The 25036-nt window shown below is 43.1% G+C and overlaps 1 protein-coding gene across 10 annotated transcripts in view; it reads right to left on the bottom strand.

Moving 5' to 3' along the window:
- CSNK1G3 (casein kinase 1 gamma 3) overlaps nucleotides 1–25036 on the bottom strand; it is a 99810-nt gene that overhangs the window by 33769 nt on the left and 41005 nt on the right. For all 10 annotated transcript variants that reach the window (XM_029055626.2, XM_029055628.2, XM_029055625.2 and 7 more), the window contains 2 exons: nucleotides 24711–24780; nucleotides 450–598 (listed from right to left, as the gene is read on the bottom strand). In XM_029055626.2, coding sequence (XP_028911459.1) covers nucleotides 450–598; nucleotides 24711–24780 — 219 coding nt within the window. The remainder of the gene's footprint in view (nucleotides 1–449; nucleotides 599–24710; nucleotides 24781–25036) is intronic.

Below are 25036 nucleotides of genomic sequence, written 5' to 3'. Positions count from 1 at the left end.
CTTCAATGAAAACAAAATCCCAGCCTGTTGTGGGAAGGGAACATGTCTACCAACTGATATATTGTACTCTCCCAAGTGCTTAGCACAGTGCTCTGCACATAGTAAATGCTCAATAAATGCAATTGATTGATTAAATTCCATCTCCTCCAGCTGTTTATATTCTCTCCCCTTCTCTTTCTCCACCCAGCCTCTCATTCCTCCTCCTTGAACTGGTAACCTAAAGAATTTTTGGTTTGATACTGAAATTCCAACTTCCAAACAGATCATTTATGTGGCAAAATCAAAGAGCTGATGATATAGGAAACTGTTTACATAAACATTATTGGTCAGGACACTTGCTCCTTTAAGGCTGGTGTACAATGTTTCAAACATTTAATAATGAACCCAGATGAGCGAACAAGCATACAACTGCTCAACACGATTTTAAATAATGTCTTTCCTTCACTTACCAACTGAATGGCTATCATGAGAACCGTTTTAAGAGAGAACGTTCTGTCGCACAAATCAAACAAATCCTCCAAACTAGGCCCCAGTAGTTCCAGCACCATGGCGTTGTATTTGCCACAAGGTCCAAAATAGTATACCTGAGGTATACCATCTGGAAAAAAAATATTCAATATTAATCATTTGTCCAATTCAACACCAAGTTTCTTGTCTCTCATGCTTGATAACGTTCAGGTTCCTAGACTTAATTCATGGGATCTCCTGTTCCAGAAGAAGAAAAAATTTAAAGGCCTTGCAAAAAAAGCCCATTTGCGTTTCAATGTCTCAACCACAACCAAGTTTCATTTAAAAGCTACTTTCTCCAAATGGTTTGAGATATTAGGATCTCAGAGGGAAGATAAATCCTTTCCAGGAAAAACCTGAGGGCAATTATGTAAGATCCTGAAGTGAAGAAATGAGCCATGTCATTTGGTCCCCAAAGCACTATTAGGAGAAAATTCTCCAATTTTTTTTTTTTATGGCATTTGTTGAAGGCACTGTTCCAAGTACAGAAGTAGATACAAGGTAATCAGATGGGACATGGGACATGTCCCATATGGAGCTCACAGTCTTACTTCCCATTTTACAGACGTCAACCTTTGAAGAAGTAACTTTTATAATCCAATCTCTGAAAAAAAGGAAAGCACCTGGATCAGATGGCGTTCATGCAGAAATCTAGAAATCCACTACACTGCAACTCCCCTGAGGGCAGGGGTTATGTCTACCAACTTTATTGTATGCTACTTGCCCAGGTGTTTAGTACCCTGCTCTGTACACAGTAAGTGCTCAATAAATACCACTGATTGATTGAAATCTACATGCAAAGAGTGGAGCTAATCTTCAGGTGTCTGCATGAGCCAACGTTTAACATGGAATACTGAATAAATGCCTCAGGACTTCAAAGAGAAGCAGCATTGTCTAGTGGATAGAGCATGGGCCTGGGAGTCAGAGGACAGCATGGGCCTGGGAGTCAGAGGACCTGAGTTCTAATTCCAGCTCCATCACTTGTCTGCTGTATGAACCTGGGCAAGTCATTTCACTTCTCTGTGCTTCAGTTACCTCATCTGTAAAATGGGCGTGAAGACTGTGAGCCCCGTGTGGGACATGGACTGCGTCCAGCCTGATTAGCTTGTATCTACCCCAGTGCTTAAAACAGTCCCTGGCACATAGTAAGTGCTTAACAAACACCATAAAAAAAGGCCTCCATATTCACCACTTTAAAGAAGAAAGGGCACAGAACTGAATGTAAAAACCCCTGAGGTGTCTCACTGATTTTCACTGCTGGCAAGATCACGGGATGGTAGATATGGACAGCAGTTATCGAAAAAGTGCAGGGAACACCACCAAAACCTTTGTACTTCTGGTGTAAAGTCAAATGGTGTTGTAAGCAATATCGACAGATCTTGGGTCTGGTAATTACTGAGGACACTTAGCTACCCTGAGCTCACTAAGAGCCTTAGGTTACTTCACTTTGAAATGTTACTTGGACAACCTCTTTTCTTGAAAGACTTTTAGCCAATTAAAGTAAGGCTATCTGTTTTCTCTGTCATCTTCTGTTACCAAAAATCCATAACAGAGAACATAGGATGCATGATTATTCATTCATTTTAAAGGTAATCCCAGTAACAGCTGGGATAATTCATCACCCTAGGGGTTGTGGCAGGTACTCCATCACCTTAAGCAACCATGATCCTGGGGAGGGGGCCAAAGTTTGCATGATTTGGGAAGTCAATTCATTACTGCTTCTTGCGGATTTTTCTCTACAGATTTTTCCTGGGGTAAAATCAACTTTCATCTTTTGCACAAACTGCACCCACTCCTCTAATTCACCACCATCCGGGGACAAGAGAGTAGAAACCCACAACTCCCTAGGTGAGGGTCACAGCCTCAACCCAGAATTCTGGCAAAGTGCTGGTTGTATTTTGCACTAACAATATTCTTTATACATTGTTTTGCTGTTCCAATTATAGAAAGTGTGAACCCTTTTAACACAGTTTTATACAACTTTAAATTAGACAATTCAAAAACCATATATGGTTACTAAACAAACACCATCTCCTATCCAAGTAGAGTATGCGCTAGAAGCAACATCACAGCTATAAATCCACTAGGGGGTTCTCACTTACCTAGTAGAGATTCTTCAATCATATTTATTAAGTGTTTACTACATACCAAGCACTGTACTAAGCACATGGGAGAGTACAATACCAGAGTTGATAGACATGTTCTCTGCCTACAAGGAGCTTACAGTCTACAAGACGGGGACAGACATTAAAATAAGTTACAGATAAAAAACCTAAGTGCTGTGGGGCTGAGGGTGGGATGAATATCAAGTGTTTAAAGGGTACAAATCCAAGTGAAAGGGTGAGGCAGACAGGAGAGGGAGTAGGGGAAATGAAGGCTTAGTCGGGGAAGGGCTCTTGAAGGTGATGTGCTTTTAATAAGGCTTTGAAGGTTCAGAGAGTGATGCTTTGTCAGATATGAAGTGGGAGGGAGTTCCAGACCAGAAGCAGGATGTGGGCAAGGGATCGGTGGCAAGAAAATAATAATGTTGGTATTTGTTAACCGCTTACTATGTGCAGAGCACTGTTCTAAGCGCTGGGGTAGATACAGGGTCATCAGGTCGTCCCACGTGAGGCTCACAGTTAATCCCCATTTTACAGATGAGGTAACTGAGGCACAGAGAAGTTAAGTGACTTGCCCACAGTCACACAGCTGACAAATGGCAGAGCCTGGATTCGAACCCACGACCTCTGACTCCCAAGCCCGGGCTCTTTCCACTGAGCCACGCTGCTTCTCCAATAGACGAGATCGACATGCAGTTAGTAGGCTGGCATTAGAGGAGTCAAGTGAGCAAGCTGGGTTGTAGTAGGAAACCAGTGAGGTACAGTAGGAGGGGGCAAAGTGACTGAGAGCTTTAAATAATAATAATGGCATTTGTTAAGTGCTTGTTATGTGCCAAGCACTGTTCTAAACGCTGGGGTAGATAGAAGGTAGCCAGGTGGTCTCACGTGGGGCTCATTTTACACATGAGGTAACTGAGGCACAGAGCGGTTGAGTGGCTTGCCCAAGGTCACCCAGTAGAAAAGTGGCAGAGCTGGGATTAGAACCCAGGTCCTCTGACTCCCAAGCCCATGCTCCTTCCACTTAGCCACGCTGAGACAATGGCAAGGAGTTTCTGTTTGATGTGGAGGTGGATGGGCAACCACTGGAGGTCCTTGAGGGAAAGGGAAATGTGGATTGAATTTTTTTTTAATATGATCTGAGTAGCAGAGAGGAGTAAAAAGCTTTCAGTCCATGTTTCCCCACTCCTCAAGAATTGAGACTGAAGTATCTCCAGTCACCTGACCACGATTTAAGACACACACACACATACACACAAATTCTTAAATGTTTCCAGTGCCCATGTGACCTGAGCCTCCCACACCACCACCCCCTAGCTCCAGAACTTCCCTCCCTCCACCCCTCTCACCACCTCACCTGGTGTTACAGGGTTTCCTAGTTCAAGGAACACTGCCTGAAATACATGTATTACACCCCATGCCTCCTGCTGGCCACCTGATCAAATATTGCCCACTGACATGTTACCCCTTAAAATGTGGGCACCTCTGATGCCCAATGGGGGATAAATATCAGAATGCACATTTTAGCCAAATTCAAAGATTCCTTGGTTCCTATTTAATAATAATAATTGTGATATTTGTTCAGGGCTTACTATGTGCCAGGCACTGTATTAATAGCTGGAGGGATACAAGCAATTTGGATTGGACACAGACCCTGTCTCACATCAGGCTCACAGTCTTAATCCCCATTTTACAGATGAGGGAACTGAGGGCCAGAGAAGTGAAGTGATTTGCCCAAGATCACACAGCGGCCTAGATTTCTGATCCTGGGTTGGGCTCTAGGGAAACCACCCTCCTCCCATTTGGCCAGCGGCATGGGATTCTGGGGCTGAATGCTGGTGAAAAGGAGCAGGCAAGATGTAAAAACAGAAAGAAGCAGGTGTATGACACCCTTCACCTGTCTCCTGCTGCTCAGCCCAGGCAGTTCCCGAAGGAGAAGCCAACATAGTAGAGTTTGGCTTGGGCAGTAAGAAAAACAGTTAAGACCTAAGTCTGATGATGATTCTTGACTATGAGTCAGAGAAATAACTCATTGCATAATCTAGAGGTAATTTGGGTAGCAAAAAAAAAGCAACACTTTTCAAAATAGTTCACATATGTGGTGAAGCAAAATGGTTACTAGATGGGCAAGACTTAATTTCAGTTCTATCGGAAAATTAAAATATGAATGCAGAAACTTCCACTGCTCTATGTGGATCCAAATCAAGTGCTTTACTTTCTCAATATTTTAGAGCCTTATAAGTGTAACATACCTTTTGATGCAATCACTATTCCTGTAAATACTCTTATTTTCCATAATTACTAGACAGTTCACTAAGTGCTGAATATTTTAATTGAGGAAGCAACCAGAATTCTTAAGAGCCCTTTTTGAGACTTGATATTCATCATTTCAGGTAATCAAAGATGTTTTCCTATCTCACTTGCACTCACTTGCAAATTTGAAATGACGATTTCCTTTCCAATGTACCTCTTTCCCAATAAAATTCTCTGCTCCCACAATAAATGCTTGTTGCCTGATCATTACTTTGAATCCACCTTCTAGATAACAACCCCTGACTCGTTACTTTTTGAAACCTACAAATGAGATCTGGTGGAAAATGTACATTTGCCATAAAACCCCGCTGTTCCACATAACTGACAGTGCAATCTGCATGACAGTCGTGTTGGTTGGCTTACGAAACTGTCCGGGCATCCTAGGAATTCTACCAATCCCGAGGCAGAGGGAATGAATTACAGTCCCACATGGTGCCACCTCCCCATCCCCCAGTCATAAGATGCAATCCAGATGCGTCCCGGGTGCCCGTCTCCCGGTCTGCTGCCTGCCTCAAGTCCAGTGACCTAGTAATCTAGGTCGGGCTATCCCTAAATGGGATTGTCTCGAAGGATTAAGCATCCTTAACGTTTTGGAGGAGCAAAGTCTGCCAGATTGTTGTGGAACCATCTACCTCAGCTGGGAATCTTCCCAACTGGAATCTGCTGTCAAGGTATACGTGGTGCCTCGGTATGCCTTCCTTGTCCTTTACCAATCTGCCTGGACACTGGGACTGCAGGGAGACAGAGAGTGGCAGCCAAGTAAGAGGCTGGGGGGCAGCGGGATGACACACTGACATCAAAGTTTCTGGAATGGATTTGAAAGTGGAGCTAGTGGTACCTGCAATACGTGCAATTATCCTGCGACAAGGTGATTACTTTCTTGACCAACCTCATGTTAAGGTAAACCTATGTCCTAGTATTCGGTGTATGCACACAATTTCCAGTGGCATAAGGTTGGGGGCAATTGTTAGCCCCACTCAGGACTGGGTCTAAAACTGATTTTGTTTTCCTACTGAAAAGCTAACTTCGAAAACATGGGCTTTCCCTTCACGGATTAGTGTAATATCTAATACTGTTTGTTCAAAATATGTTCTAACTGGTTTTAAAGTAGACTGGGGGTGAAACCACAAGTGTGCTACTATGCTACAGTCCCTAGACTGCAAGCTCGTTATGGGCTAATTCTGTTGTATTGATTGATACTAACCTAATTTTAATCCTATTCATCAGTAACAAATGTCCTAACAAGCAAAAACATTTTGAACAAGTGTTCAGAAATTCAACACCTTTTTCAACCCAAGAAGGGTCAAATAAATGGTTTTTGTAGCTTATTTCCTCATTTTTTTTCCTCAGGCAATCGTATTTATTGAGCACTTACTGCGTGCAGAACACTAACTAAGCCCTCAGAAGAGTACAATATAAGAATAAACAGACACATTCCCTGAGCTACATTATTCATGTAGCTACATCATTCATTCGAGAAGCAGCGTGGCTAAGTGGAAAGAGCATGGGCTTTGGAGTCAGGGCTCATGAGTTCGAATCCCAGCTCTGCCACTTGTCGGCTGTGTGACTGTGGGCAAGTCACTTAACTTCTCTGTGCCTCAGTTCCCTCATCTGTAAAATGGGGATTAAGACTGTGAGCCCCACGTGGGACAACCTGATTCCCCTATGTCTACCCCAGCGCTTAGAACAGTGCTCAGCATATAGTAAGCACTTAACAAATACCAACATTATTATTATTATTATTATTATTATTATTCAAAAAGGTTAAATTCCCACTATGGCAAGTTCTGAATTATTTTACAATAATTCAATGTTTCAACCCTAAAATAAGGCTTGGTCACCCTAACTGTATTTACCAAATTGCCTTGGCTCTTGGAGCTGCACCATTTATTCACCCCTCCCTCAGCCCCACAGTACTTACGTACATATCCGTAATTCATTTATTTCTATTAATGGCTGCCTCCCCCTCTAGCCTGTAAGCTGGACATAGTCAGGGAAAGAGTCTACCAACTCTGTTTCATTGTACTTTCCCAAGCGCTTAGTACAGTGCTCTGAACACAGTAAGTGATCAATAAATGCAAATTGACTGATTCTCCAGTTGCTTTCTTAACTGGTCACAGACCAAAATAACAAGCTCTTCATGGCAACATCCCCTCCAATGACTGAAATAAAGAAGAGGGAAATCAAGAATGGGACCACGGAAGTGGGAATCTGGGCATCCAGCTCACCTTGACATATCACGAGGGCCCAACACTGCTTAAAATTGAACAGGTTTACGGGCACTATCCAAAAATAACCACTAGATGGGTATTAACCTCGCAATTTAGAACCCGGTAAAGTTACTACAGATGACCCCGGACCCTGCTGAACCAATCTGTACATGCACTTATTTAAAAGTACTTCACTTATTTAAAAGAATTAGGGCATTTATACCCGGTATATAGCTTATTTGCTCTGAAATGTATGCTCATGCACACATCCCCACTATACTGGCACCATGGTAATGTCATTGTCTGACTGGAAAAGGAGAGGCAGAGGCAGGAAGAAACCGAACCTGAGAGGGCCAATTAGCAGAACTATAGTGGGCACAAGTGGGTAAATGGTGAATGAATGTACTGAGGGAAGGAGAAAAGATGTGTTTTTGGGGCACCATGTACCCAGCTCAAAATAAAGATATGTAATTTTGACACTCTGGTATGCGTCCTAAGAACTCAACAAATACCATGTGCATAAGACTCTTTTCAGCTCCTGAAAATCAACTATAATTGGAGAAAGTCCAAAATGTGATATTATCCTGTAGTGACAAAGAATTCATCATTTGGATTCGCCTAACAAAAACGTTAAATTATTCTGACCTACAATTTAAAGTCAAGTTTTGTTAATCCTCAAATGTGTTTTTCCCCATACTATGAGTTCCAAGTGATTTTACCTAAAAAAAGGTCAGCATAAAATGTTACTCAATATCAAATATCCAGAATATCTTCTTGCCACTTAAATGTAAAATTCTATACATTCAGTACTAGTATTGTGAGTCCAGAAGAAGGGCTTGGTTTGTTACTGGGAAGGAGTCAGGAATGGGGAGGAGGGCTGAGGTCCCTCTTTTGGCCCCCGCAATGTGAAGAGACAGCTCTGAGTGGAGCTTACCCACCTGCTACTGGAACTCAATTCCTCCTGCCTCATTTTTCCTCTTTCTCTGCACTGTAACTCTCCTGGTAAAAATCACATCAAGCGCATGAAACATTCGTGTCTGTTCCCAAGACATGATAAGCCTGCCTAAGTTTGCATTTTTTTATGGTATTTGTTAAGCACTTACTATGCATCAAGCACTGTTCTAAGTGCTGGGATAGATACACGATTATCAGGTTGGACACGGTCCCTGTCCCACATGGGGCTCACATTCCCACATGTTTAGCAAGAAGCAAAAGCCCTAATCTTGAATATGGCCAAACTCAAGTGCCTCACTCAGCAGTTGGGGCTCATGAAGTGGGAGAGCCTCAGAGAAGAATCTCACAGCAGACAGTTTCTATTCAATGCCAACTCCTGCCAACCATCTCGAAGTGTGCTATTGGCCACATGGGAACGGGGTAAGAAAGTACGGATGGTTCTTCCCAACCGCCGGAAGGCTATTATTCCTCCTAGGTGAGGGATGCCACCCCCTGCCCTGACATTGCGGGGGTCGAGTTCTGAAGCCATAACATGGCTTGCCACCTTTTAGAATGTTACATCAGAGACATCCCTACATTAGAGACATCCCCGTCAGGCAGAGAGAAGCCTGAAAGTTGCTCCTTTAACCATAAATTAATGTGGCTAAAGTTACTGTTGTTGTTGTCATTGTCTTTGTGGTGTTAACTTGTTTCTATGTGTCCCCAGTTCCCTGCCCCACTCTGAGATTGTGAGCCTCCTACGGGTTAGGGACTAGATCTGAATTATTATCCATTTACCTTTTCCTAGCAGTGTTGAATGTACTGAATGTAAAAAAAAAAGTATGTGTGTGTGTGTGTGTGTGTGTATATATAATATATATAAGCATCTCAATCAATGGTATTGAATGCTTACGTGAGCAAGACACTGTACTAAGTGCTTGGGAGAGTACGTCAGAGATGGCAGACCCATTCCCTGCCCACAAGGAGCTTACAGTCCAGAGGGGGAGACTGACATTGATGTAAATGGAGTAACCCATCTGGAAAAACTGGAAAAACAAATCAAGTCCATATCCCTTTCACTGCACTCTCTCCTTTCCCTCTTCCCTCATAAGTCAGCAACAAGTACTGGTTTCTCAGTTGCTGAAATAGTGGCAGGGCTTTTTGACAATCCACTTGGTGCTTGAGAAGCCCTTCAAGGACACATTACTCTCTCCAATTGGGTAAGGGGCTTGTTTGAACAATTGAAAGAAACTGTCTTTTCAGACACAAACCGATGTAATTCCACCACCAGCGTCATCATCTTTGAATCAGTCATGCTACTTCTTGAGCGCTTACCATGTGCAGAGTACTGTACTACACGTTTGCAAGGGTACAATATAACAGAGTTGGTAAACATAGTCCTTGCCCACAAGGAGAATAAGGGATATGAAAATACAGTATAGCTTTACTGTACATGTAGATTTAAAAACTACCATTTTCTACCAGCAGGTGGCAGTGAAAATTGTGAATCCATTTCCAGGGTTTTTTTTCTTTTTACTGTTCACATTTGTTCTTGTTCATCCTCCATGCTTTATTCATTTCTCTTCAGCACAGGGAGCAATAATGATGTAGTAAACTAACATTTAGTTGTGATTTTGATTTTAGAGCCCTAAATGAAATTGTGTAGCCCCAACCTATCTAACTCTTCTAATCTGAGTAGTTGCCTGTAACTTTATTTTTTTTTAATCTATGAATTTATACCCAAACTGCTGTGGGCAGCAAAGGGACCTTTTAACACTGTAGAATTAGCTCCAAAATTAACCCATTCTTTGGGGTCAAGGTCCTATGAAGGCTTGAGAACACCCAATGCCATGTGAACCCCTCCTAGAGCAGGAACTGTAGGGTCATTCTGGAAATCCCAGGGACAGAAAGGAAAAAAGGGAGGAAAAAGAGAAAATAGATGCAGGGGGGTGGGAGAAGGAAAGCAAGGAAAAGGAGAAAGGAAGGTGGAGGGGCAGGGGGGGAGTTTGGGGAAGAGCAGGAGGATACCCTACCCCAATCTCTCAATTTTCTTCCCTGGGCTGGATTGTGACAAAAGACCTTAGTAGTTAACTACCTCTCTGATTAAGTGCCATTAAGACAAATGTCCTTTTCAGCCTATTAGCTTGGGCCCTAAGCAGGCCATACACAATGAAAGCTTCAGGAAATATTAATGAAAAATGAAGTATTATGCTTTCAGATCAAGGATTTATGGGGTAAAGTGGCAGTTAGGAGAACCATGAATTTGCAGAGACAAGCTTAAATTCCAGGATTTTTTTCTAATCCAATATTGTCCTATAAATCTCCTAGTTATAAAGGAGTCATATTAGCTCAGACAAGTAAATGAAAACTGGCATGGAATAACTCAGTTCCCCACATTTACTCCTAAAAAGGTTATACACTTGATATAATGTCATAAGAGCTGAGAGCTTTGTTACTGTCAAGTCCAGTGGTTTAATCATTTAAATTTAACTTAATGACATAACAAACTAGATAAGTGACCTCCCAAGGAGTGGCCTTCCCTGACGAAATTCTCGCTTTCCCTCTTCTCCATCTTCCGGGTCACCGATGAACTTGGACCTGTACCCCTATAAGCACTCTGAATTTCACCCCACCCCCACACCATTTATGTACCTATTCATCTGTAATACATTTGAATGTCTGTCTCCCCCTCTAATCTGTAAGATCCTTGAGGACAGAGAATATGTCAACCAACACTGTTGTACTGTACTCTTCCAAGAACTTAGTGTAGTTCTCTGCACTAAATAAATGAGCACTAAATAAAATACCATTGATTGACTGATTAAATGTAAAGCCTCATATTTTAAAAAAATCCCAAGGTACATTTGTAAAATACACGATTCAAAGTCAAATTATGCTGCTGTTTCAAATTTTCGATGAGCCTTCCTAGTTTTATTTGTGTGGCCATAAAAGTTACTCAACTGCTTAAGTTTTCATTGTAGCAGCTCTTCACAAAAGAGAGGAACCTGTGGAGAATATTTTGTGTTTCCACTTGGTTCTATTTCTGGCATTTATTTTCTTGTTCAAGTGCCCAAATAATGCCAGTGCAAAGGTTGCCCTGTGAAATGTTTAACATGATGAAAATTAGGATAATTCTAAAAGTATATGAATTCCCATTTAAATTGTGATCGTGTTCTTCTGAGAGGAAATGCAGGTGCCTGCACAGTCACTCCCAATTAGCACAAAGTAACAAGTCCCAAAAGAAGTCTTTTCTGTATTTTTAAGAATTTCTAAGAATGAGAGAAGCAGTGTAGTCAAGTGAAAAGAGCACAGGTCTGGGGGTCAGAGGACCTGTGTTCTAATTCCAGCCCTGACACTTGCCTGCTGTGTGACCTAGGGCAAATCACTTGGCTTCTCTGTGCTTCAGAGTCTTCATCTGTAAAACAGGGATTAAATATCTGTTCTTCCTTCTATTTAGATTGTGAGCCTCATGAGGAACAAGGGCTGTGTCTGACCTGGCTATCTTGTATCTACTCCAACACTTAGTACAGGGCTTGGCACATAGTAAGCACTTAACGAACACCACAATTATTATAATTATAAACTACTCCATCCCCAAATTTAGTGCTTTTTTCTGTTGGAAGCAGCTTTTCGGCTAGGACTTGCTCAAACACTGAATCCGACATCCTGATAATAATCCAGTTCATATGGAGGATTTTTTAAATGTATAAGCCCTATGTGTGTTTTCATCTTCCTTCTGCCCTCTCAGGTAATATCACAGCACAAAAAGAGTAGACATAGATAAGACTATCAGAGACTTATTCAGCAAAGGATAACTTTGCAACACATCAATAAAACTACTCATAAGGAAGTGCTGACTAGTGGCTGCTAGATCAACAAAGAAATTCACTCATGATTATAAATTTCTTTTTACAGACCCCAGTGCCTAACTAAAGTTATCCACAAGCTCTTCAGTGAAGAAGTTGTGGAATGAAATTGTGGTTCTGATGAACTTGAGAGGGAATCAAAGAAGAAATACCCAGTTAGAAGAGCATACATTTCCCCCTCAAGTTATACTTACAAAGGAAAGAGTCTGATTGTTAAGAGAAAAAAAAGCAACGTTTAGACAGGAGAATGATGTTTGTCAGTGAAGAAAGCTAAATTCAGACTGATATAATTGTAAGCAAAAAAATTGGGGTTATTTCAAATAGTTCAAATGCTGGGATATCGAAGCAGCATGGCCTACTGGAAAGAGTGTGAATTTGGGAGTCAGGGGACCCACAAATCCCACCTCTACCGCTTGCCCACTGTGTGACCTTGGGCAAGTCACTTTCCTCATCTGTACAATGGGGATTCAATCCCTGTTCTCCCTTCTACTTAGATCGCATGCCTTATGCGACCTGATTATCTCGTATCTACCCTACCACCTGTAACAATGCTTGACACTTAGTAAGCAATTAAAAAATGCCACAATTATTATCATTATTAGGAGGGCTTATCGATTGAGGATTCTGGCAGCAATGATGCACTGATTGGAGGGTTTGGCATGACCCTAGATGAAGGTAAAGCAATGGTTTAGGCGAGTTCTCAAGTTGCGACACAGAGCTACTTGTCTATGCTTTCACAGACTACTTAGTATTTCAACACAGGCATACTGTCATTTAAGCCCACAGTTGAGATATTAAAAATGAGAATTTTAAGAGCTGGCAGATTTCTAAAGGCATAACTCCTCAGTTTTCTGGAAGACATGTCTAGGCAACTTCTTCCAACGGGTGAACAGCTGCAATTGTCAATTTGTGGGAAAAGCAAGAGCTACTGTAATCTACCACGTTGATTTAACAGCATTCTGTAGGATATTTTTAAGGGGTGAAGGGGGATAAGGAGAGGGAGAGAGAGAGAAAGAGAGAGAGAGAGAGAGAGAGAGAGAGAGAGAGAGAGAGAGAGAGAGAGAGAAAGAGCCTTCTAGCATTTTTCTAAATCAAACAACTACTGCTACTTTAGAGTGGTCTGTTTGTTGTATTGTACTCTCCCAAACACTTAGTACAGTGCTCTGCACACAGCAAGCGCTCTGTAAATACAATTGAATGAATGAATAAAGACTACAGGCCTTGAAAACACAGTGGTATTTTGCCAGTTTTTCTTTTTCCACATTTCCTTGATAAGCCCCTTCCTCACCATCCCAACAGCCACCGCCGTCCTATCCAATTTTTACTACATACACCCACCTCTCTGCTCCTCAAAAATCATCTGCATTCACGCTTTACCATTTCTCTCCACAGCAAGCAGAAACTCCTGAACATTAGGTTCAAGGCAGTCTGCCTGCTCTCTTCCTACTTTTCAGCTCTTCTCATCCCCTACACTCCGACTCACATTCTTCACTCCTCCAAAGTTAACTTGGTTACTGTGCTCTGTTCTCAACTGGCTCATGGTTGCTGTCTCCTATCTGGAGGTCTCTTTCTCATCAAATCACCAGAACCCAGCTCTCCCCATCTTCAAAGTCTTCCTGAAAATCGACCTTCTCCAAAAGGCATTCTCTCTTGGAATGCTCCTCCCCCATCAGCTAATGTCAATGATTCGATCACTATCGAAGCACATACGTATAGAAATTGATATTAATTGACCCATATTTATATATTTATCCAACTATAATCCTGCTCAACAGTTCTAATGTTGCTCTTTCACCTACTCACTCCATTTGTATCCTTCATGCTTGCCTGTATCCCTCTATGAGGGCGGTACTCTCCTAAGGTCTCAGTCCAGTGCTCCACATACAAAAAGTGCTCAATAAATACTATTGATTGACAAGCTCTCGGGAACTGCAAAATCAAATGACAAGCTCCCTGTCCTTAAGAAGTGTGAACTCTAAAGCGGGAGTTCATACCTATCTATTCTACCCTTCTGCACTCTCCCAAGCACTTGGCATAGTGCTCTGCACACAGGAAGAGCTCAACGCAATGGACAGATCATCAAAATCCTTGAATGTACAGTCGAGTATGCAGATGCACAAAAGTCCTGAGGATATGCATGAATAAGCCTATAAATGCTAGAGATGGCTGATGGGTTTGGGTAAATTGGGATGCTAGGAATTAATCATGGAAGGCTTGTTGGTGGAAGTGAGATTTCAGGAGGGTCCGGACAGAGTTAAGGTCTGTCTGACGTGGGGAGAGAGTAACAAGCCGGGGAAACAGCCTCAACAAGGGGAAGGAGGCAGGAGTCACCTTTGTCTATTTAAGTCCCTTTTCATGTTTGTCCACATCGAAGGTTGTGATCAAAATGGGTTTTCAGAGGATAGAGAACGGTGTTTACAGCTTTGCAATGCAATGTTTACATGGAAACCTGGTAGATGTGTTTTGATGATTGTGATGATTCCCCATCCCCCAAGACACATGACGAAAGATAAATAAGAGCCTGTCAAGCTGATATTCAAACACAAAATGAAGGCTTAATCTAGCTACTCCAACATGGTCTTAATGAATAGTTTTACATTATAATTTGCAATTCCCCCCCTCATGGTATGCATACTGAACCTCCTCTCTTCTCACCCACCCTCACTATCCAGGTATATATCATTACAAACTTGCTAAAACTGTACCCTTTTCCCACTCCAAATTCTGAACCACTCCACTGTAAGATTCTGGCTCTTAGCCAAATAGGAATTCTGCAAAATATTGCAAACAGGGCAAAATAGGAATACATATGGGACACCAACCTATTTCATAAATGGTAAAGAGAAGCTAAACTTGCTCCAGACCTCTTACTGGTCTGTGGCAGAATAAGATGATGAGGATACATTAGGGAAATAAATGTATTTACTAACTTTTAAAAGTCTCAAATTGGCAAATTTAATTTCTACAATCAACCTTGCAGAGATAGTGGAACGGGGAGTCAGGGGACCCAAGTTCTAGTTCTGCCATCTGGCTGCTATAATGGCCTTGGGCACATCACTTCTCTGTGCCTCTAGTTTCCTCATCCATAAAATGGTGATAAAATACCCGTTCTCCCTCTGTCTTCAACTGTGAGCCCCATGTGGGGTACTGTGTCTGATCTGATTATCTTGTATCTACCCCAGCACTGACAAAGTGCTTGGCACACAGTGAGTACTTAATAAACATTATCATTATTATTTTCCACCCATTGGGCAAAACTTGCTGCTGAACATGAAATGTGAATATTTGGGTATCAAAGGCTGATAAGAGGCTTGTACAAGCCTCAATTTGGGGGGCCCAGCCCACCCCTGTCAAGCCTCCAAGTCCAGCTTTAGCCTAGTTAAGTCAGCAAGTTATTATACACTTCAGGATTTGACCTGCCTGCATCTCAAAATTTTCAAAATATCAGGCCTGCCTTAAGCAACAATTTTTAACTGTGAACAACCGCTTTTAATGACTGAACTGCCTTCTGTTAAAATGCCATTCTTCAAAACAGCCACACAATCCATTACAGAAAGTGAAGTCCTTCAGAGCAGCCCTCAATGGCGGCTGTGAGGGTCATCATGTCCCAGAAAGCACTGTGCCACAATTAACTTTAGGCATTTGAATTCAGGCAAGGTGAGGTTTGGATTTACACGATCAGGTCTGAGCTCCCCAAAGTCACCCCTCCGCCTCTCCCCTCCCCCCCACCAACCCCCTCCCCTACTTTCCCATCCTTCCCTGCAGTATCCTCAGAGGAGATCTCCTCCCTCCTCGCAAGTGCCACCCCCTCCACCTGCGCCTCGGACCCCATTCCCTCTCACCTTCTTAAAACCATCGCCCCTGCCCTCCTACCTTCATTAGCTTCTATTTTTAACCACTCAATCTCCAAGGGCTCCTTCCCCTCTGCCTTCAAACATGCCCACGTCTCCCCCATCCTAAAAAAACCCGCTCTTGACCCCACTTCCCCCTCCAGTTATCGTCCTATCTCCCTACTACCCTTCCTTTCCAAAATCCTAGAACGAGTCGTCTACAATCGATGCCTAGAATTCCTTAACTCCCATTCTCTCCTAGACCCCCTCCAATCTGGCTTCCGTCCCCTCCACTCTACCGAGACTGCTCTCTCTAAGGTCACCCATGACCTCCTTCTTGCCAAATCCAATGGCTCCTACTCCATTCTAATCCTCCTTGACCTCTCTGCTGCCTTTGACACTGTCGACCATCCCCTCCTCCTCCATACCTTATCTCACCTTGGCTTCACGGACTCTGTCCTCTCCTGGTTCTCCTCTTACCTCTCTGGCCGGTCATTTTCGGTCTCCTTCGCTGGAGCCTCCTCCCCCTCCCATCCTTTAACTGTTGGAGTTCCTCAAGGGTCAGTTCTTGGCCCTCTTCTGTTCTCCATTTACACTCACTCCCTCGGTGAACTCATTCGCTCTCACGGCTTTGACTACCATCTCTACGCAGATGACACGCAGATCTACATCTCCGCCCCTGTCCTCTCCCCCTCCCTTCGGGCTCGCATCTCCTCCTGCCTCCAGGACGTCTCCACCTGGATGTCGGCCCGCCACCTAAAACTCAACATGAGCAAGACTGAGCTCCTCATCTTCCCTCCCAAACCCGGTCCGCTCCCAGACTTCTCTATCACCGTGGATGGCACGACCATCCTTCCCGTCTCTCAGGCCCGCAATCTCGGTGTCATCCTTGACTCGTCCCTCTCGTTCACCCCACACATCCTATCCGTTACCAAGACCTGCCGGTTTCACCTCTACAATATCGCCAAGATCCGCCCTTTCCTCTCCACCCAAACGGCTACCTTACTATTACGGGCTCTCGTTATATCCCGGCTAGACTACTGTGTCAGCCTTCTCTCTGACCTCCCTTCCTCCTCTCTCGCCCCGCTCCGGTCTATTCTTCACTCCGCTGCCCGGCTCATCTTCCTGCAGAAACGATCTGGGCATGTCACTCCCCTTCTTAAACAACTCCAGTGGTTGCCTATCGACCTCCGCTCCAAACAAAAACTCCTCACTCTAGGCTTCAAGGCTCTCCATCACCTTGCCCCTTCCTACCTCTCCTCCCTTCTCTCTTTCTACCGCCCACCCCGCACGCTCCGCTCCTCTGCCGCCCACCTCCTCACCGTCCCTCGGTCTCGCCTATCCCGCCGTCGACCCCTGGGTCACGTCCTCCCGCTGTCCTGGAACGCCCTCCCTCCTCACCTCCGCCAAACTGATTCTCTTTCCCTCTTCAAAACCCTACTTAAAAATCACCTCCTCCAAGAGGCGTTCCCAGACTGAGCTCCTCTTCCCCCTCTACTCCCTCTGCCATCCCCCCTTTACCTCTCCGCAGCTAAAGCCTCATTTTCCCCTTTTCCCTCTGCTCCTCCACCTCTCCCTTCCCATCCCCACAGCACTGTACTCGTCCGCTCAACTGTATATATTTTCATTACCCTATTTATTTTGTTAATGAATTGTACATCGCCTTGATTCTATTTAGTTGCCATTGTTTTTACGAGATGTTCTACCCCTCGACGCTGTTTATTGCCATTGTTCTTGTCTGTCCGTCTCCCCCGATTAGACTGTAAGCCCGTCAAACGGCAGGGACTGTCTCTATCTGTTGCCGACTTGTTCATCCCAAGCGCTTAGTACAGTGCTCTGCACATAGTAAGCGCTCAATAAATACTATTGAATGAATGAATGAATGAATGAATGATTTTTGGAAAATATAAGAGATCTGATGGGATAAATCAGAAAAATGGAAAACCTGCCTGAGAACAGACAAGTCCATAAAGAATGGCAGGTCAGATGTAATGGTGGGCCAAAAAGAATTTTGAAGAGCACCTTTCAAGGAATGCCAAAGCTTTTGAGAAATATTAACAACTGGGAAACCGTCAAGAGAATCAGTGAAGCTGTGTAATGACTGTGATGTAGAAGATGCAGTCAGGGATGAAATGGAGAAAGAGATGAAACTGGATGAATTCGTTTGTCAGATAGGTCTTTTCTGAAGAAAACGTTTAGGCGGTTCCAACACCTAAATCATTGCTTGCAGCAGACCAATCAAAAGAATGCTATAACATCCACAAATGATCTGCTTCCCCTGTAGACTGTAAGCTCATAGAGAAGCAGCGTGGCTTAGTGGAAAGAGTCCAGGCTTGGGAGTCAGAGGTCATGGGTTCTAATCCCGGATCTGCCACTTGTCAGCTGTGTGATCTTGGGTAAGTCACTTAACTTCTCTGTGCCTCAGTTACCTCATCTGTAAAATGGGGGTGAAGACTGTGAGCCCTACGTGGGACAACCTGATTACCTTGTATCTACCCCAGCACTTAGAACAGTGCTTGGCGCATCAGAGAAGCAGCGTGGCGCAGTGGAAAGAGCATGGGCTTTGGAGTCAGGGCTCATGAGTTCGAATCCCAGCTCTGCCACTTGTCAGCTGTGTGACTGTGGGCAAGTCACTTAACTTCTCTGTGCCTCAGTTCCCTCATCTGTAAAATGGGGATTAAGACTGTGAGCCCCACGTGGGACAACCTGATTCCCCTGTGTCTACCCCAGCGCTTAGAACAGTGCTCTGCACATAGTAAGCGCTTAACAAATACCAACATTATTATTATTATTATTAGTAAGTGCTTAACAAATACCAACATTATTATTATTCCCCTTCTACACTGGAAGCTCGTTGTGGGCAGGGGAATGTGACTGTTTATTGTTATATTGTACTCTCCCAAGTGCGCAGGACAGTGCTCTGCACACAATAAGCACTCAACAAATACGACTGAATGATTAAATCTGGTAGAAGGAATTTGCAGTGAAAAAGTCCCGGTTTGGAGAGCACACCAATCTCTTCCAGGTGGTTAAATGCCAGGCAAATGGGAATAAACTTCAAGAAAATCTTATCAAACCAAATGAACAGGCAGAAAAGTGGCAGACAAAGCTTCAGTGAGAGCAAGTGGAGGACAATTCAACCAGGGAAAAATATTCCCAAGTACAAGTTGGAATTCCACGCCACCAGGGTATGGGGTCATCCGCTACAGTGTGAACTTGGGAAAAATCAGAACAAACTTAAGGAGACACTTTTCCACCTAGAAGGGATATACATAAGGAATTCCTTATCTCTGGAAGTCCTGTAGCAGAAATCATCTAGAAGGGTTTGGATTACATTCATTAGTAAGAGGACTATAATGGGATAAAAGGAAGAGTTAGAGACACTGGAACAGGAAACTGGGGCTCAAGAAGGATTCAACTGTTGCATAAATTATTGGTTTGTGTTAGATTACTAGGGGGGAAAAGTTAGGGATATTAGATCCCTAACCACCAAGACGGATGGAAAGGAGAATGACCATATCACACTGTTCCCCCCAAGGAACCTATACTGCCACAGATGGACACACAATATTAGGCTACACGGACCACTGGTCTGACCCAGGATGGTAATAATGTTGGTATTTATTAAGCACTTACTATGTGCAAAGCACTGTTCTAAGCGCTGGGGAGATACAGGGTAATCAGGTTGTCCCAAGTGAGGCTCACAGTTAATCCCCATTTTACAGATGAGGTAACTGAGGCACAGAGAAGTTAAGTGACTTGCCCACGGTCACACAGCTGACAAGTGGCAGAGCTGGGAGTCGAACCCATGACCTCTAACTCCGAAGCCCAGGCTCTTTCCACTGAGCCACGCTGCTTCCCAAATAATAATAATAATGTTGGTATTTGTTAAGCGCTTACTATGTGCAGAGCACTGTTCTAAGCGCTGGGGGAGATACAGGGTAATCAGGTTGTCCCACGTGAGGCTCACAGTTAATCCCCATTTTACAGATGAGGTAACTGAGGCACAGAGAAGTGAAGTGACTTGCCCACGGTCACACAACTGACAAGTGGCAGAGCTGGGAGTCCAACTCATGACCTCTCCCTCCGAAGCCCAGGCTCTTTCCACTGAGCCACGCTGCTTCCCACACGATGGTACCGCTTAGGTCCTTAATCATCATCAATGGTATTCACCGTGTGCAGAGCAGTGTACTAAGCACTTGGGAGAGTACAATACAACAATGATTTGGGACACTGCTCAAGCCTAGCCCCAACCTATGCTTTTCTTTTAACCAACTCTCTGGCCAATTGGACTCGGGGTCCATGGGATGATTCAAGTCCAGCCAGTACTCTAAAAGTTAAGGTCCTGAAAAAAACATTTTACAGACCATTAAAAGTCACCCAATTCTGCAGTGGTCTCTTGCAGAATTTCTCAACAATTTAACTGAGCACAAGAAATCTTTCAACCTAAATAGCTCTTATATCTCTACGTGTATAAAGAGATCACTACATGCTACTGCCTGGGTCCCCACTGTGAGGTCTGATTGGCTAGGATGAATGGGACCAGGGGAGGAACGCACATCGGACACCTCCCTGTGTCCACCTCCCATAGTCCTGTCTACCAGGAGAGGGCTTTGGCAACAATAGCTGGGGCAGGGTGTGTGTGTGTGTCTCTGTGTGGGAATGGGGAATATGGACAGGAGGCACACTGGTAACTCGATTCCCCTCTTGGTTGCCCACCAGACCCCCACTGCCAAAGTATTAGCCCCACTTCCCACAGGAGCACAACTCGTACAGCAGCTAAGGCTAAAACACATCAGGATGGCAAGCAACAGGGAGCAGATCGGCAGTCAGTGTATTTACTGGCTGTCTTTGCCTCCTCGCCATGATGACCCTTGGCATTCCTCATGCCCTTCTCCTCCATGTCCCCCACATGCCCTTCTCTTTCTGCATGTTTGTGAACTTCCCTTTTGTGCCAATAAACTAAAATGCCACAGATGAGGTGGCAAAGTAATCTTTAAGCATCTGTTCGTGTCTTATTACATGATACTCAACTAACAGTGACTTACACCCTTTACATGCAAAATTTAATTTAAATCATTAAATTGTTGGTTGGCCTCAAAAAACCAAAGTCATGATTCAGAACTCATCTCTTCTGTCAACTTTACAACAGACTCCATATGAATGCTTTCATATATTTTAGTAATCTTGAATTAAGTCTTTGGCATTCAGAGAAATCTCCTTCTCTCATCTGCTGATGTCACTCCTGACATCCTAGCGAGATGCATTTATATTAAATAGAAAAATAATCATTTGGGTCCAGTTACTGCAAAAGGTTAACTCAGAATCCCTTCAGCTAACCTGCCCAGAGCGAAAGATGGTTTAGGGGAAGCTGGGTTCTGCTTTCCTATTATGTATATATCTGTGTGTATCTGTAATTTATTTATTTATTTATCTATTTATTTATTTATATTAATGTCTGTCTCCCCCTCCTGTCTGTGAGCTTGGCGTGGGCAGGGAATGTATTTGATGTTATACTGTACTCTCCCAAGCACTTAGTACAGAGCTTTGCACACAGTAGGCACTCAATAAATACGATTATTAATAATATTCAATACTATTACACTGAATGAACTCCTGGTCTCTACCATGTCTACCCTCAATCTCTTGCTTCAGATCCCCCACATGCCACTCCTTCCCAAGGCTGTGTGGGTTGTGAAGACCATATCCCGTTTCACACTGCAGTTCCTTACACAAACTCAATTAACTTTCAGTTTTCAGTTGCCCTTCCCAAGAAATGAATTTTTGAAAGGGTGAGCTTTAATCGTTCACGGAATGGTTTTCTCTGTCACCACCTAGAGATCTCTTAGCACCCACTCCCACTTGCTGAAGAAAAAATCTTTAATGACCTGACTTCATTCATTGATACAGAGAAATGAATTCCACTACTCTGGGGAATAGCATAGCTGAGCTTTAAGGGAAAAAGATAAAGTTAGTATTCCCCCCAACCTAAAAGGAGATTACGTTAATAGAGTGACAAATGTGAAACCCACAAATGTAAATCAATAAACAGGGCTGAAGCCTGTAAGATTTTAAAAATTACTTCCTCAAATTATGTTTCATTCCAAATAGTTAAAGCCTCTCTGATCCATTAAATATTGGTGTACATGTATAATCCTCTTTGCAAAGACATATCCAGAATGGTAAGAGGACATAAAAATCGCTTATGGCAGAAGCAGGCCCCATATAATTCACAGAAATTAGTTTTTGGAAGAGCTAATAAGCTGAGATAAAATAATGGCCTGTCACAAATCAGGAAACCCTTTTTCCATAACAAAGTTGGATTTTCTATAGTCATAGCACTGCCTAATTTTATCAAATCTTTGGTGGTCAGGGACACTTCTTTTGAAACAGAAAGTAATTTGCTACTGAAACTAAAATTAAACATGCCATTAGAAAAGCAAGTCCTCTCCCAAAATAACTGATTTGTATGAAGTCTGACAAACAACTAGGTAGAACAAGCAAACATTTCCAAATTAAGAGAATGCACTGTTTTGACATCACTGGCCTTCAAAAAAGCCATTCTTACTTGTTCAAGTACCTGGAAAAATGACTAAAAACATCACAGTCGCTATTCTGAGTGCTGAAAATGAATCTGAGGAGAGAGTTGCCACTGGGAAAATAGGTCAGGGATGTTCCTTCTCCATTTTCTCCATGAGAGACAGGGACTGCATCCAATCTATTTTGTACCTATCCCAGTGTTTAGTATAGTGCTTGGCACATAGTAAGCCCTTAACAGATATCATTATCATCATTTTCTAATATCTGTGTTGATCTCTAGCCCTTCCAAACTCCTTAGACCTCCAGGTAGCTTTGAGATGCTATCCACTTAACTCTACTGCACTGAGAGAAACGGCGAGACCAAGCACTTAGTACAGTGCTCTGCACATGGTAAGCGCTCAATAAATATGATTGAATGAATGAATGAAAAGAGCATGGGCTTGAAGTCAGAGGACGAGTGAGTTCTAATCCTGACTCTGCCGCCTGCCTGCTGTGTGATCTTGGGCAAGTCACTTGACTTCTCTGTTCTTCAGTTTCCTCAGCTGCAAAATGGGGATAAAATTCCTGTTCTCCCTCCCCCTTAGACTGTGAGTCCCAGCTGGGCCAGGGCCTATGTATGACCTTATTATGTGAGAAGCAGTATGGCATAGTAGATAAAGCAAGGGTCTAAGAGTCAGAAGGTCATGAGTTCTAATCCCAGCTCCATCATTTGTTTGCTGTGTGACCTTGGGCAAGTCATTTTACTTCTACGTGCCTCTGTTACCTCATCTGTAAAATGGGGATTGAGACTGTGAGCCCCGCATGGAACATGGGACAGAGTCTGTGTCCAACCCAATTTGCTTGTATGCACCCCAGCACCCCACCCCAGAACGGTGCCTGGCATATAGTAGGTGCTTAAGAAATACCATAATTATTATTATTATTATTATGCAGTATCAACCCCAGCACTTAGTACAGCACTTGGCATCTACTAAGCAATTAACAAATACCACAACTAGTCTGATTATTATTATACTTGCACAGATTACAGATAGTAAGCTTGCTGAGGGCGAGATTGTGTCTATCAGTTTACTGTATTGTACTACTCTGCCAGGCAATTAGAACAATGCTCTGTACATGATAAATTGTCAATTGATTGACTAATTGTTCCAGAGTCAAGTCAGTAGCGGAGACACTACAATATGCAATCAAGACTAACTCCAGTCCAGGGAGTTCCAAATACCTATCCCCATTCATCACCTGCTCTGGAGAGCAGTGCGAGAAGCTCATGCTCCTCCTAGACTGTGGGAATGGAGCTGAGCACATAGATGATTCGCCTCAGTGTCACGTCAGGGGTCCATAGCCAGGTCACTAGCACTGGCTGTGACAACTATGCTTTGGAGGCCTGGCTAGAAAGCATAAAGGTAAAAATACAAATGACCTAATACGTAACTTCACACCTGGAGTCTCAAATAACCGATTATGAGACTCTTCTGGAAACCATTATTCCTGAAAGAAAAGGGTAAGCAATCACTCCTTGATTAATCATGAATGCATTATCTGGGGCAGATTCTGAAGCTCTGCCAGCTGTAAGCCTGGCTTTCCTTTGGCATGGCCTTATCCCTGTGGCACCTGCCAATCACCACAGTGGTTCCTAGCAGGTACCATTCCCCCTGGGCTGCCTCCCCACAGGGTCTAAAGAGTTTCTACAGCCTCTCTCCATTTTTTCATTTTGTAATATCCAAACCACTTCTCCCCATATTACAGTAGACAGCTGCCTGCAGAGCCTACATTTAGAATTAACATGGGAAAGATTTGTAAACAATGCAAGCATGCTTAACAATTGAAACAGACATTTGAAAGAGGCAACATTGGGAAACTGGGGGATCATATGTGGGGTACCATACCGTTCCATCTATTTAGGAGGATTGTATACTCAAATCATTATAGTCATAAGAGCAGCAGTGAATTAGCAATGATTAGAGCAGCAAGATTTCACACTAATGAGTGTTCTGCATGCAAACAATTCAATAGTTTCTTATCAGCTTTTCCCTCCATAAAAAGTACTCATTACCACTTACGTTGATGTTCAAATAAAATTTATCAGAAAGTACTTTAACTGTCATGCTGCTGCCAGTCTGGGTACATATCACAGGTTGGTAAATCCTGTGGAATCATCCTAAATTTCTTGGCTAGTCTTACCAATTTCTAGACAAAAAGCAGCACTGGCATGAACAAGATGTTTCAGCAAAAGCTAGATCTTAAATAAAAAGGTTGCCCACTCCTTGAGGTTTTTTCCACTTGATCAAGGACTCCTAATTAGACTTTGCTTCTGGAAGCAGCATCATAAATCAATTCTTAAACTATTCAGCACTCTGATGTATACTCTTGCCCAATCTATTTTTTTAAAGCCTTATACTAATTGTATTTTACCTGCACATCCTAACTGCTTATAGAATCTGTATTCCAAATGCAGCTGAGGGGCTCTGGATTTCATCGCTTCCTGAGAAAAACAAAACAGAAAATAATTGTAACATATAACCAACAACTTGATCCACATTTTGAATGAAAAAATCTTAAGAATCAAATTTCAGAGGTGACTATGTTAAGACATCTTTATTTCTTAATCATTTTATCGTTCAAGTGAAATAAACCAATGCTATTCACCTACAACAAGGAACTACCACTTCATTTTTGGTTTGACAAAGGTTTCCCAAAGCCTGTGTTATCTTTCTTTTCTTTTCCCCCTTTGTAATGCT

Source organism: Ornithorhynchus anatinus, chromosome X5, assembly GCF_004115215.2.
Source record: "Ornithorhynchus anatinus isolate Pmale09 chromosome X5, mOrnAna1.pri.v4, whole genome shotgun sequence".
Classification (NCBI taxonomy): Eukaryota; Metazoa; Chordata; class Mammalia; order Monotremata; family Ornithorhynchidae; genus Ornithorhynchus; species Ornithorhynchus anatinus.
This window is presented reverse-complemented; position numbering and strand designations above follow the sequence as displayed.